Raw genomic sequence first — 14,172 nt, 5'->3', positions numbered from 1 at the left:
ACAGACCATTTGAAGCAGAGCAGAAAACCCACCTAACCCTAGAGGAGAGCAGTAGAAGACACAGCTATAAAAGGAGGAAGAGGCAGATTTTGGAAAGCTTTGAATATCAAGCTTTTTAAAAATGTGTGTTGGATTATAGCTCCACCACTTACTTCCTAAACAATCCTGGACAAGTTATTTAACTTCTCTGAGGCTGTTTCCTTTATCTAGAAAATAAGGATGATGATAATGGAATCTACTTCAGTGGTGCCAGTTATAGATCGAATGATGCAATGCAGAGAACCATGAAGTAGTTAAGTGCTCAATAAGTAGAGGCAATTATTATAACAATCATTGTTAACCCCAACATAAGCAAATAGACAACAGATGTCTGAGCAGGAGAAAGAAGTGATGAAAAAGGTTCTTTAGGAAGATTAAACTCACTATCACTAATTAGCTCCCCTCTGGAGTTAAAATTTCAAATTCTATCACCTCTTCCCCTTCCCCACTCTGCAGTTTCCTTGCTAGTGAACACCATGCCCAGGAGGAGCTTGAAACCAGTAACCAAGACTCTCTCATATTAGTGAAGGGATTCCAACTGATAAGCAAGTTGAGATATGGCCTCTGCGATGGAGAACCAGAACCCCCTCAGTCCCCTCCCCAAGGATTTCAGCCACCACCACCACCATAGATTTATATACGGGGCACATCCTGAAAAAAATAAAGCAGGTGATATTCCTTTTAATTGTAAAGCATAGATAATTTCTTCCCAAAATCCAAGGAGGGATCCAGGTTTTCAGAGATTGATCTTACTCTCTCAAATCCCTTAAATCCTGAACTAGCAGTTTATTCTCTGGAGAGTTTCTGAGGAGAAGTCTTTCTATGCCTCAGTTTCCTCAACTATAAAATGGGAGATAAGAATGATAACTATTTCATGAGGTTCTTGTGAGGATTAAATGAGTCAATATGTATAAAGGGCCTGGAGAACATTGTCTGGCACATACTAAGTGCTCTATAGGTGTTAGCTAAACTTTCTTAAGGACTTTATTTCTTCTACCTTGTTTATAATGCTTGTTATTTGTGGTCATGTCTTTTTAAATGACTAAACATTAACAGTGTCCTCATAACAAGCTACTTCAACCCCAGTGCACCTCTTGGGTAGAAGTAATTTTGGCCAATGGTTTATAAATATTTATCCTTTTCCACAGACCCAGCAGTGGTTGTATCTGTTTACTTCATTTAATGAGAAAATATATTGCAGATAAAAAGAAAGCAGCCAAGCTTTTAAATTAATCGGTAATTTTATTAATACAATAGCATCTACACACACTTGAAAACACACATGTGGGAAACAGAAGACTTATTCAGTTCATGATGTCTGGAGTCCATCTGAATTCACAAAACTCTTAGGATCAAGCCCAGAACCCCTTAGCCAAAAGCAGAGTTGAATAACTGATCAGTGTCTTCATCAGCAAAATCAAGGCTTGGACAGAAAGACTGTGAACATTCTGTAATCACACAAAATAAAACTAAAATGCAATTGTCCACGCATTTGAGGATACAAAGGTGGAAAAGTTGGCTGCATGACCAGTGAACCAATCCCATTGCTTTTCTCAACCTCCTTTGCAAAAGGGTTATTAACCTTGCCTGTCTTACAGGGTCTATCTTTTCAGGGCTTCCTGATAAATGAGAAGGTGAGTGTAAATTAAATGCTCATCTCCATGGGGAACAGAGGATCAGGGTGGAAGTGATGGGTTTCAGAAAAGGAGACTGGAAAAGGATTCAATGCTCTGAATTTAACGAAAATCCAAAAGAGGTTACGCTACACTAAGGAGCGTAAAGGGAGAACCAACCATTGTCACCTATTTGGCGCAAAAAGAATCTTAACACGGGCCTCCTCAGAGATCTTGCCCTGAGGTGACCACGGACGGACTTGGGCAAAGAGCTCCAAAAACATTTCCATTTTCATGTCTTCACATGTATCTAATGGAAATGAACGGCACCCATCCATCCACGGGAGCGATTAAGAAAAGGATGGGGTGGGAAAATTAATTCGACAGATCTTAATAATTCAGTAAGTATTTAAGTGTCCGCTTTGTGCCAGGCACTGATTGGCATGGACAATACAGAAAAACAGACCAGCAAAGTCTCTGTTAAGGGCTTGAGAACAAAGACCATACCTAAGAAACGAACCAATTTCTGACGGCTGCTAGGAGGAAGAGAAAACCATGAGACCGGATGACAGGCAGGAACAAGAGGCGCAAATTCCTGAGTGGGACTTGGGAAGGCCTCCGAGAGGTGGCTTTTGAGCCTAGACCTCAATGACCAGCGCCGTGCAGTGACCTAAAGCCGGAGCGTTCCGAGAAGAATTAAATGCAAAAACGATCCACAAACCGAGAAATAACAGGGATTTCAAAGACCCAAAGTAAGCAGCGGAAACCAGAATCTACAAATTCCGGAGCCGGCGGGTGATTTTAAATATTCATGTCGTCCAATCAGGGAAAGGCTAGGACCGGCAGCACAGGCTCCACCCTTAACGCCCAGACCGCTGGGATCCACAGGAGGCCACACCGCAGGGCAGAACTGGTGACTGGGCACCCAGGCAGATGCCAAACGCTCGGAAGAATTCTTCAGCGCTCTGACGCAATATCCGCGGCCCCCGGGGCTTAGTTGTCCTGGGACTCTTTCTTAAGTGAGGATGACCGAAATCACTCATTTCGTTTTAGAACACCGATGAAACATACACCCAACAGAACGACCAGGACACAATAATCTAGGGACGGAAGGTGAGGAGGAACAGATTCTCCAATATCTTAATTCGAAAGGATTTCTAGAAAAACTAAGACAGTTAAAAGTTTTTAAGACGCGCTCTAGATTAAAAAGCAAAGCCAGTCACGCGCCAGGAGTCTCAAGTTTAAGAAAGGCTTAGATACTACGTGTGCCATCTTCCATGACCTTTCGCAAGTAAAACAACTTACTTTGTGAGAAAGAAGTGAGGGGAAAATAAGTGAACAAAGCTCTTTTCTGGTGATTAGGTGGGTGGCTCTGAAAAGAGCCTTTGGAGTCAAGCGGCCGGCGACCCGTGCGAGCGCCGTGTCCCGGCAGGGACTCACTTGGAGCTGGTGTACTTGGTGACGGCCTTGGTGCCCTCGGACACGGCGTGCTTGGCCAGCTCGCCGGGCAGCAGCAGGCGCACGGCCGTCTGGATCTCCCGGGACGTGATGGTCGAGCGCTTGTTGTAATGCGCCAGGCGGGAGGCCTCGCCGGCGATGCGCTCGAAGATGTCATTGACGAACGAGTTCATGATGCCCATGGCCTTGGACGAGATGCCAGTGTCGGGGTGCACCTGCTTGAGCACCTTGTACACGTAGATGGAGTAACTCTCCTTGCGGCTGCGCTTGCGCTTCTTGCCATCCTTCTTTTGGGCTTTGGTGACCGCCTTTTTCGAGCCCTTCTTGGGCGCGGGAGCGGATTTTGCCGGCTCAGGCATTGTACAACACCACACGCGTTAGCAAAGAAAAGAAGTGCGAGAATGGGCGGGCCTGATCCTTTTATAACCACCGTATGCAAATTAGGGCTCCAAAAGTCCTTCATTTCCATTGGGCCTTGCAGGGACCTTGCGTTATCAGTAATAACTACGTAACAGCACCTACTCTTGGCCTTATTGGCTAGTTCTGGAGCCAATTTAGGACCAATGAAAAACTCGTTCCTGACCCCACCCCTAGCAAAGCTTATAAAGGCTTTTCAATCGCTGATCTTTCAATCCTGTTTTGTTGTGAGGTTCAGAGCTTTAGGTGTTGTAGCCTCACTTTCAGTCATGTCGGGTCGCGGAAAGCAGGGAGGCAAGGCCCGCGCTAAGGCTAAGTCGCGCTCGTCCCGCGCCGGCCTGCAGTTCCCGGTGGGACGAGTGCACCGCCTGCTGCGCAAGGGCAACTACGCCGAGCGGGTGGGGGCCGGCGCGCCGGTCTACATGGCGGCGGTGCTGGAGTATCTGACGGCGGAAATTCTGGAGCTGGCGGGGAACGCGGCCCGCGACAACAAGAAGACGCGCATCATCCCCCGCCACCTGCAGCTGGCCATCCGCAACGACGAGGAACTGAACAAGCTGTTGGGCAAAGTCACCATCGCCCAGGGCGGCGTGCTGCCTAACATCCAGGCCGTTCTCTTACCAAAGAAAACCGAAAGCCACAAAGCCAAAAGCAAATAAACCATGACAAGCCAAAGACCAAAGGCTCTTTTTAGAGCCACCCAAATTTTCAAAAAAAGAGCTAATGCGCTATTTCGTGATCAGCCCCTCATTTGACACTTTGGTGGCTCTTAAAAGAGCCTTTGGGGTTAGTGGGGATGGTCTCAAGCTTCCTAATTACTTGTTCTTGCCAGGCTTGTGACTCTCTGTTTTCTTGGGCAACAAGACCGCCTGTATATTGGGCAAGACGCCGCCCTGGGCAATGGTGACACCCCCGAGTAACTTGTTGAGCTCTTCGTCATTTCTCACGGCTAGCTGCAAATGGCGAGGGATGATGCGCGTCTTCTTGTTGTCGCGGGCCGCGTTCCCCGCCAGCTCCAGGATTTCCGCCGTCAGGTACTCCAGCACTGCCGCCAGGTACACCGGCGCGCCGGCCCCCACCCGCTCGGCGTAGTTGCCCTTGCGCAGCAGGCGGTGCACTCGGCCCACCGGGAACTGCAGGCCGGCGCGGGACGAGCGCGACTTGGCCTTGGCGCGAGCTTTACCTCCCTGCTTTCCGCGTCCAGACATTACGGCCAAAACTGCAGTTACAGCTTCTTATTCAAGGAGAAGGAAGTGGAAAGGATAACCAATTTGGTGTAATTTATAAGAGCTACCGGGAGGGGTAAAGGGAAGTAGACCAATCAAACAGCCAATCGGAAGGCAGAAAGCGGACTCTTCGTTTGCATCCTGCACTACAAGGAAATGACGGATTTCGTACGTACCTACCAATCGCTGGGAGCCACATTAAAGCTCCTAATTTGCATGAGAGGATTTTTAAAGAAAGAAAGCTTTCGGACAAAACGCTGGTTTTGCGTTTTACTGAGTGGCAATTTTTGTTTTCAGTTTAGAGAAGGCGAGGCGGAGGTAGGTGGGGGGTGGGGAGAGGGGGGAGAGAATTGGTTCTTTTTTTTCCAGTTTAGAGCTAGAAGGGAAATCCTAAAAAGGACCCAAAAGGCCTGCAGAGGGGCCTCCAGCAGATGCAGAGTTGTTCCCACTCAAGGGTAGGGATTCTGAAGCCAGTTATCCCCTTGAGCCTTAAATTACTCTCCAAGTCCCGCCTTTTCTGTCTCTTCACAGCCAAACTCCCAGAAAAATTACTAAGGCCGTCTGCTTTCAATGCAATTTAGTCGTGGCCTTCGGTGTGGCTTAGCCCCACCCCCAGCCTTCCCCGGTCCTCGGAATACACTGTAACCAAGGACTGAAAAAGATCTGTCTTCCTCCTCTGGACCTCCAGGAGGCATCCGATTACCGCCTTGAAACTTGCTCCTTTGGCTTTCAAAATGTCCCCCGACTTTCCCCATCCTGCTCCTTTTCCTCTACCTGGCCCTAAATTCCCGTGTCTGTCTGGACTCTGCCCCCTACACAAAACCCCCCTCCATTCTTCGCTCTTCCTGAAGAGTCTTCCCACTTCCATGCTTTCAACTATCCCAGATTTGTTCTAGAAGCTCAGACCCTTACACCAAACTGCTTAGTGGGTACCTCAACTCATTTGTCCCAACAACTCGTCCAATCCAGATGCAAACTTACCCAAACAACCGCCTACCTCCTCTGTTTGCTCTTTATGGTCAAATTACACTTAGAATCCACTCACCTGCATCTCAACAGCGTATCTGGCTACTTACTTAGCATCTCTTCAGTTTTTAATCCATGTTCCTGTCTGCTTCCTCACTGCTCTCTTAGATTTCAGCAACAGCCCTGTAACACTTGTTTTCCTAATCTTCCAACTGCCTTCTAAAGAAACTTTCTGGAAAGTTGTTTCTTCCTCCTCAGCCTCCCATCCTGGGTGGTTCTACATCCCTCACACCATTTGCACCCTCTCCTGAGTGTTCCATGAGGACTGGAGGACTTAAATCCTATTCATCGAGCCCATTTCTGATGTCCTCTCTTTTATCCTCACCTTTATTGAACTGACATTTATCAAGTACATGCTACCTACCACACAATGGGTATACAGATAAGTGAGACTAGTGCAAAGAGCTGTCATGAGATGCTTCTAGAAAATAGAGGAAATCTCAAGTCTGCAAGTTAATATCAGCTATCTATAGCTGGTAAGAATGTTGGTATAAACATGTGAAACACCCAGATCCAATCAAAGGTGATGGGAGAGTGCTTTTTCAATAGCAGAATGTACCTGAAGGTAATTCTAACTCAATCAATTATATCATTTCAGAAGATGCATGTGTTAATAGAAAGATGTAGTCCACACAGAGTGTAAATGAGGCAATTACAATAGGAATGTGTTGTTTCTCCAGCACTGTGAATACACACACACACACACACACACAACCAAGGGTCCTTGGTTGTGAAATCATCAGCCTTTCTTACAACCTGGATGAAATATTTCTGAAGACTGCCCAACTCTCTTAGCTCAGATACTGGGCTCGACAACTTTCTGATTATTCTACTTCAAGATAAAAATATGAGACTGAGAATGCATGAGCTAGTTATAAGATACATCACTAGAAGTTAATGAATTTGCACCCTAGACTATTCATAAATTTCTTGTCTGTTTTGTTAGTGTGAGTCTCTCCCCAATGAGCCAATCAACGCTGGAAGTTCTGACAGTGTCAACTTTTCAGACCTACAGGGTCTGAACCCAGACAGTCCAAATGGGGGGGGGGGGGGGGGGGCTACTATAACTCTGGTAGCTTGAGAGACCCTGCTTGAGGGGGCACTGACCTCCCCAACTCTTCCACTTTTTATCTCTTTTTTACCTCTATCACAATGACTCTGTGCTGTTAGGAAAGATGAAGGGCAAAGAGAATATATGGAACCTTATGTGATAAGCCCTATGATGGGGGCTACCTATGAAGTAGATGTAACTGTTTCGCAGAAAAGGAAAGTAAGGTTCAGAGAAGTTAGGGCACTTGCTGAAGGTGACATGGCCATTTACTAAGACATGATTAGAACTCAGGTCTGCCTGACTCAAAAATTGTGCTCTTTACACTACTTCACTCACTAGATGTTGGGCTTCACGAGCCACTTAACTTACACAGCCTCCCCTTCTTCCTCTGGTAAAGAAAGAGAATGAGAGAAAATTAGATTTAATATTTTAGATTCCATCCAGCTATAAAACCTTATTAGATCAATTTAGATAGGCCAATCTCCCACAAATTATACCAGGCTCAATTACTATCTATTGCTCCCCAGAGCTCTTTTCCCAGCATTCTTACCAGAGCTATTAAAACGTGAAGTAGAGCAGGCCATCCGTAAAAGTAGTACACCATCACAGACAAACAGACTGGATCTTACCTCCTTTAACAAAAAGGCAACCGGGATTTTTAACCAAAGGCAACTGAGTTCCTTCCCAAGGAATCCAGTTAATCAAACCGTTATTTTGCCTTCTAGCCCCATTCCATAGTCCTCTCTCTTCCCCTCTCCCTCCACCTCTGTCACCACAACCACCACCTCCAGCCTCCTCCATACTGAGCTGCACACCATTCAGTTAGGACCTTTCCATAGGTCCCTAACGTTGCATGTACACTTGCCTTTGATTAGAAGGCTTCATCTTCCTCTTGACCTGGCAAAACCCTCCTCATCCTTTGAGTTTCAGCCCAGACATCACCTCCTCCTTCATGAGGCCTTCCCTACTCCCATACGCACACAGCCTCAGTGTACCCACCTCTGTGTTCAAATCCTGGTGATAGTGCTTACCACTCTGCTTTGGCTTTGGTCTCACTTCCTTTCTGTAACCACCTCAAGGGAGAGACCATCTTTGAATCTTCTTCATCTTCTTCATCTTTGAATCTGAGTCCTTAATTCCTTCTACCTGGCTCTTAAAAAGGTAATTAAATGTTTTCGGCATGAATACATGAAATAACACTCTTAAGGAATTAGTGTCTTCTTTTCAAAAATATTTCTCTTTACTCGAGAACCATTCTCCAAATGCCACCTATAAATAGTAGACTGTGATAGCCAGAGTGATGGAAGATATACTGGAAGCTCGTCAATTAAACAACTAATATATATATATATATATATATATATATATATATATATATATATATATATATCCAACCATAACAGACTTGTTAGAATAAATGATGATAAATGTAAAGAACCTAATACAGAGCCCGGAACCTGAGAGGTCCCAAAGCTGTATTAGGAGGCCAAATAGCTTAATGTTTAAGAACCCAAATTCTACAGCCTGACTCTGCATTGTTTACCAGATATGTGATCATGGGCAAGTTACCTAACCTCTAAGCGTCTCTGCTTCCTCACTGGTAAATCAAAAGTAATAACAGTAGATGGAGCACCTGGGTGGCTCAGTTAGTTAAGTGTCATACTTCAGCTCAGGTCAGGATCTTGCAGTTCATGGGTTCGAGCCCCACATCAGGCTCTGCACTGACAGCAGCAGAGTCTTCTTTGGATCCTCTGTCTCCCTCGCTCTCTGCCCCTCCCCTGCTCACTCTCTCTCAAAACTAACAAACATAAAAAAAAAAGTAATATTAGGTACTTCATGGGGCTGTTGTAAAAATTAAGAGAGTTCATAAATGTAAAACATTTAGAAAAGTACCTAGCACCAACAGAGCAGGGGCATCCCCAAAATTCTTTGAACCAATTATTCTTTTAAAAAAATTTTTTTTATGTTTATTCATGTTTGAGAGAGAGAGGGACAGAGTGCAAGTGGAGGAGGGACAGAGAGAGAAGGAGATACAGAATCCGAGGCAGGCTCTAGGCTCTGAGCTGTCCACACAGAGCTCGACGCAGGGCTTGAACTCACAAACCGTGAGATCGTGACCTGAGCCGAAGTCGGATGCTCAACCTACTGAGCCACCCAGGTGCCCCTGAACCAATTTTTCATTTCAAAAATAAACATTAGGGGGACCCCTGAGTGACTCAGTCTGCTAGGTGTCTGACTCTTGATTTTGGCTGAGGTCATGATCTCGTGGTTGTGGGACTGAGCCCTGCACCAGGCTCTGTGCTGAGCACGGAGTCTGCTTGGGGTTCTCTTTCTCCCTCTCTTTCTAACCCCTCTCCCTGCTTGTGCTCTCTCTGTTTCTCTCAATAATAAATAAATAAGCTTAAATACATACATACATACATACATACATACATACATACATAAAAATAAACATTAGGTTTATCATATGACCTAGCAATTCCACTCCTGGATATACAGCAAACAGAAATGCAATGCACTTGGATGAATCTCACAGACAATGTGGAACAAAAGAAGACAAACACAAATGAATTCATGCTATGTGATTCTTTTTATATGAAGTTTTAAAATAGGCAACACTAATCTATGGTGATAGAAGTTAGAATAATGATTACCTGTGGGGAGGTGGTATTGATTTCCCTGGAGCCTTCCAAGGTTCTGGAAATTTTCTGTATCTTGATATGCGTGTATTCATATATAGAATTAAACTGTACACTTAAGATTTGTAAATTCCTTATGTGTAAATTATACATCAATAAGCACAAATTAAGTTTTTCATGATCAAATATTGAAGTAATCATCATGGGGGGAAATGAGTATTTGTTAGACACCCCATCCTCATGTCACAGATTAGTGTTTATTGGTTTTTTGTTTTGTTTTGTTTAATTACACCTGAGGTGGCCACCATAATCTTTTAATATTCAAGGCCTCTAAAAGTTTCAATCTGGCCAAGACAAACCTTCACTAAATAGGAGATATTATTCTTACTATGTTTTTATTAAAAACAAAGACACTATAACTTGCCCCGTGAAGTTTGCAATTTACAAAGCTTCCATTTATTTTTGCAACAGAAATAACAATGACATCAGCCCTCTCTATTTGCACATTAGTTCACACATCCATCCAATACATTTAAGAACAACAAGTATGCCAACACTGAGCTTAACATAACACATCCAGAACATAATGAATACATTCCCTCTGCCCAGATCTCTCTTTCCTCATGGTTAGTTACCCCCTAATCATTCAGATCTCTGATTAAATCACCTCCCTAGCAAGGCCTTCTCCAACCACAGCCTCCCAACATTCCCTATCAGTTGCTGGATTAGCAAGTTGCAAAGCCCTGACCAAAAGCAAGTCCTATAGATTCTATCTTTTTTAGCAGCATTCTGATCAATTTATTTCTCTCTAGCCCATCTCCTGCCTTCACTCAGATTATCTTTCACCATACTACTGTGAACGGCTTTTCTATTCTTCCTGTTCCTCTAATACCATCTTCACATGCTAGCCAAAGTGATTTAATAGAAAATTGGATTCTTTTTCACCATATGCTCTCTCACCCTTACCCACTTCCTCACCCACCCATCCATGATGATCTCATTCCATCTTCAATAACTCCTGCTTCATATACACTTCTCAGATGCTAAAATTAGTAGACAAAAGCTTAATGAGAAACAAGATAGTACATAGACTCAAAATATCACCCACAATTACAAATGGAAAAAGAATTTTACAGTGGAGAAACTGAAAGATATCCCTTTAACAAATGATCAGAATTATCATCAGCAATAAGACAAATCAAGCTAATGCCCACTGGTATGGTTCACTGAGAAGGACTCAATATCATTTGGCAGTATTCTTGCCAAAAATGCATATCCTAAATCTGCAGACAAACCCAAATTGAGGGACGTTACAAAATAAATGTTCTGTACTCTCCAACAATGTCAAAGTCATGAAAGACAAAGACTAAAGAACTATTCCTGATTAATGGAGACCAAAGAGATCTAACAACTAAATACAACATGTGATCCCAGATTGGATCCTGAACCAGAACATTTTTTTTTTTCATTTTATACAAAAGACACTAGTGGGAAAATTAACAAATTTTGAGTAAGATCTGTATATTAGATAATAGTACTATATCAATGTCAATTTCCCAAGTGTGACAATTACATTGTGGTTATGTGAGAAAATGTTTTTTTTTAACTAAATACTCATTAGTAAATATCAGAGTTCTCCAGAGAAACAGACACATAGGAAATATACGGAGAGAGAGATAGAGAAGGATTTATTATAAGGAATTGGCTCACACGATTATGTAGGCTAACAAGTCCCAAGATCTGCCAGGTGAGTCAGCAAGCTGGAAACCGGGAGAGCTGACGGTGTAGTTCCAGTCCAAGTCCAAAGGCCTGAGAACAAAGAGAACCAATGCTGCAATTCCAGTCTGCAGGCCAGCAGCCTGGAGACCCAGGAAGAGTCAATGTTTCAGTTTGAGTCCAAAGGCAGGAAAAAAGCCAATGTCCCAAATCAGAGGCACTCAGGCAGGAAAGAACTCTCTTTCTCAAAGATGGTCAGCCATTTTGTTCTATTTAGGCCTCTGACTGACGAGGCCCACCCACATTAGGAAGGGCAATCTGATTTGCCAATTTAAATGTTAACCTCATCCCAAAACACACTTACAAAAAGACCCAGAATAATGTTTGACCCCATATCTGGGCACCCAATAGCGCAGTCAAGTTGACACATAAAATTAACCATCCCAAGTACTTAGAGGTAAATGGGGCTTTATCTCTGAAACTTACGCTCAAATGGTTCAGCAAAAAAATTATATGTGTGTAGATAGATACATAGAAATAAAGCAAACCTGATGAAATGTTAACATTTGGATAATCTGTGTATCAGAATGAGGGATCATATATTGGAAAAACTTAATTTTCCACTTGTGTCAGGGAAAACCTTACTTCAGTCTATCTCCTATGTGTTTCTTCCCTGTGAATCTCCTTCACTAGTCACATAAAACACTTCACTTCCAAATGTGTGCTTTTTCCCCACACCAAGCAATTTTCTGCAACACCAGCTGGGTGGTCTGCAATTTTTTTTATGAGTTTATTTTTATTTATTTTTGAGAGAGAGAGAGAGCATGCATGTGAGGAAGGGGAGAGAGAGAGAGAGAGAAAGAGAATCCCACACAGGCTCTGCACTGTCAGCTCGAAGCCCCAAAGTCGGGCTGGACCTCACACCATGCAGGGCTTGAACTCACAAACCATGAGATCACAACCTGAGCTGAAGTTGGGTGCTTAAATGACTTAGCCACCCAGGCACCCCCCCACCCTGGCCTACAATTTAATTCAGTTCTGACACTCTCTACCCAGAGATAGCATCAGATCCCACAGGTTAAAGGGCTCGGTCCTATAACACTGTGCCCCACCCACCCCAACACACACACACACACACACACACACACACACACACACGCTTAAGATGCCAGCCACAAGCCCAGGTTGTCTGTCACCTGTGCTTCTGACCAACTGATTATAAATTGAGGTTCCACTGACCCCTCCTTTGGGCTCTATAAATTTGCTAGAGCAGCTCACAGAACTTAAGGTAATATTTTACTTACATTTACCAGTTTATTATAAAAGGATATGATAAAGGATACAGCTGAGCATCCATATAGAAGAGATAAAGCAAGGTATATGGGAAGGGGCTCTCCAGCATGCCACTCTCCCGGCACCTCCACATGTTCACCAACCCAGAAGCTCTCCAAACTCCATACTTTTGGGATTTGACGGAAACTTCATCATGTAGGCATGATCGATCATTAACTTCATTTTCAGCCCCTCTCCCTTCTCAAGAGAATGAGGGCATAACTGAAAATTCCAAGCTTCTTTTTAAAAAAAGAAAATTTAAGGTTTAATTTTGAAAGAGAGAGAGAGCACACACATGTGTGCCCACAGGGACATGAGCAGAGGCTAGGCAGAGAGGAGGGTGGGGGGGAGAGAGAATCCCAAGCAGGGTCTGCACTGTCAGCACGGGGCTCCACACAGGGCTCTAACTCACCAACCATGAGATCACCAAACCAAAATCAAGAGTCAGATGCTTAACTGAGAGATGCAAACTGAGTCAGATGCAAACCGTGAGATCATGACTTGAGTCGGACACTCAGCTGACTGAGCCACCAAGGTGCCCCCCCAGTAGTCCATATCTTATGGAACTAATGCCATCCATCCAGATGCACAAACCTGATACTCATCCTTGACACTTCCCCTCCCATAACTAACCTATCACCACATCCTGTGAATTCCCTCCTAATATATATCTTGTAAGCACAGTTTCTCTCCACCTCTGCCTCTACTGCTGCCACCTTGATCCAAGCCATCATCATCTCTCACCTAGACTGCTACAAGTAACCTCCCAGCTGCTCTCCCTGCTTGCTCTCTAACCTCTCTGACAATTCACACTGCAGCCAGTGATCTTTGCAAAAACACAAATTTAAAGATGGTTTAATGCAATGCATGATCCTTGGCTGGCTTTCCAAAAATAAAAAACTATAAAGATCACTAATGAGACAACTGGAGAAATCTGACTATCAACTATCAACTATAGATAATAGTATTATATGAAGGTTAAATGTCTTGAGTGTGGTAACGGTATTGTGATTATGTAGGGAAATGTCCTTGTTCTCAGAAGATACATGCTGAAGTAGATAGTGGTGCAATGTAAACATTTTTGCAACTAATTCCCAAATGATTCAGCAAAAATAATAATTATTTCATTATTGTTATTATATACATACAAATTCAAAGACAGACAAAGCAAGTCAGGTAAAATGTCAGTGAATCTGGATGAAGGGTAAACGGTGCTCATTGTACTAATCTTGCAGCTTTTCTGAAAGTTTTAAAAAAAATTTTTAAGGCTAGGGAAAATACATGTCATTATGTTAAATTTCTTGAGTGTGATAAGTTTATTGTGGTTATATAGGGGAATATTCTTGTTTTTAGGAGATATATGTTGGAGTACTTAATGGTGAAATGTCTGCTATCTGCAACTTATTTTCAAGTGGTTCAACCAAAAAAAGTATATAAATATATTTTTAAAGTATATAGATACATACAAAGTACTTAAATATATAAGTATATATGTATATTATATATAAATGTAAAAAATAGTGAAAGGTAGAAGACGTTGCTTTGGATTTTCTGCAGCTTTGACATTTTTCCCGAATTAGAAGTTGGGGAAAATACTTAGGAATATATGGAGATATAATCGATAAAATATTAAAGATACAAAATAAAATACAAAT

At 43.2% G+C, this 14,172-nt stretch overlaps 3 protein-coding genes across 3 annotated transcripts; 1 reads left to right on the top strand and 2 right to left on the bottom strand.

Moving 5' to 3' along the window:
- Positions 1 to 1,261: 1,261 nt before the first annotated feature.
- On the bottom strand, positions 1,262 to 3,521 carry H2BC21 (H2B clustered histone 21). Its single transcript, XM_078451483.2, has one exon. It carries the CDS (start codon positions 3,467 to 3,469, stop codon positions 3,089 to 3,091), a length of 381 nt encoding a protein of 126 aa, XP_078307609.1. The 5' UTR covers positions 3,470 to 3,521; the 3' UTR covers positions 1,262 to 3,088.
- Positions 3,522 to 3,739: 218 nt separating this feature from the next.
- On the top strand, positions 3,740 to 4,196 carry H2AC20 (H2A clustered histone 20). The gene has a single exon (XM_060622335.3). It carries the CDS (start codon positions 3,797 to 3,799, stop codon positions 4,184 to 4,186), a length of 390 nt encoding a protein of 129 aa, XP_060478318.1. The 5' UTR covers positions 3,740 to 3,796; the 3' UTR covers positions 4,187 to 4,196.
- A 91-nt stretch (positions 4,197 to 4,287) lies between these two features.
- H2AC21 (H2A clustered histone 21) lies at positions 4,288 to 4,792 on the bottom strand. The gene has a single exon (XM_078451481.2). It carries the CDS (start codon positions 4,733 to 4,735, stop codon positions 4,343 to 4,345), a length of 393 nt encoding a protein of 130 aa, XP_078307607.1. The 5' UTR covers positions 4,736 to 4,792; the 3' UTR covers positions 4,288 to 4,342.
- Between the last annotated feature and the right edge of the window lie 9,380 nt (positions 4,793 to 14,172).

This window comes from Panthera onca, chromosome C1, assembly GCF_046562875.1.
Source record: "Panthera onca isolate mPanOnc1 chromosome C1, mPanOnc1 haplotype 2, whole genome shotgun sequence".
In the NCBI taxonomy this organism is placed as follows: Eukaryota; Metazoa; Chordata; class Mammalia; order Carnivora; family Felidae; genus Panthera; species Panthera onca.
Note: the sequence above shows the minus strand (reverse complement) of the source record. Positions and strands in the feature narration are given on the sequence as shown.

Bases quoted from the DNA above. Each gene is read 5' to 3' on its own strand.
- H2BC21 (XM_078451483.2), bottom strand. From the start codon at position 3,469: ATGCCTGAGCCGGCAAAATCCGCTCCCGCGCCCAAGAAGGGCTCGAAA.
- H2AC20 (XM_060622335.3), top strand. From the start codon at position 3,797: ATGTCGGGTCGCGGAAAGCAGGGAGGCAAGGCCCGCGCTAAGGCTAAG.
- H2AC21 (XM_078451481.2), bottom strand. From the start codon at position 4,735: ATGTCTGGACGCGGAAAGCAGGGAGGTAAAGCTCGCGCCAAGGCCAAG.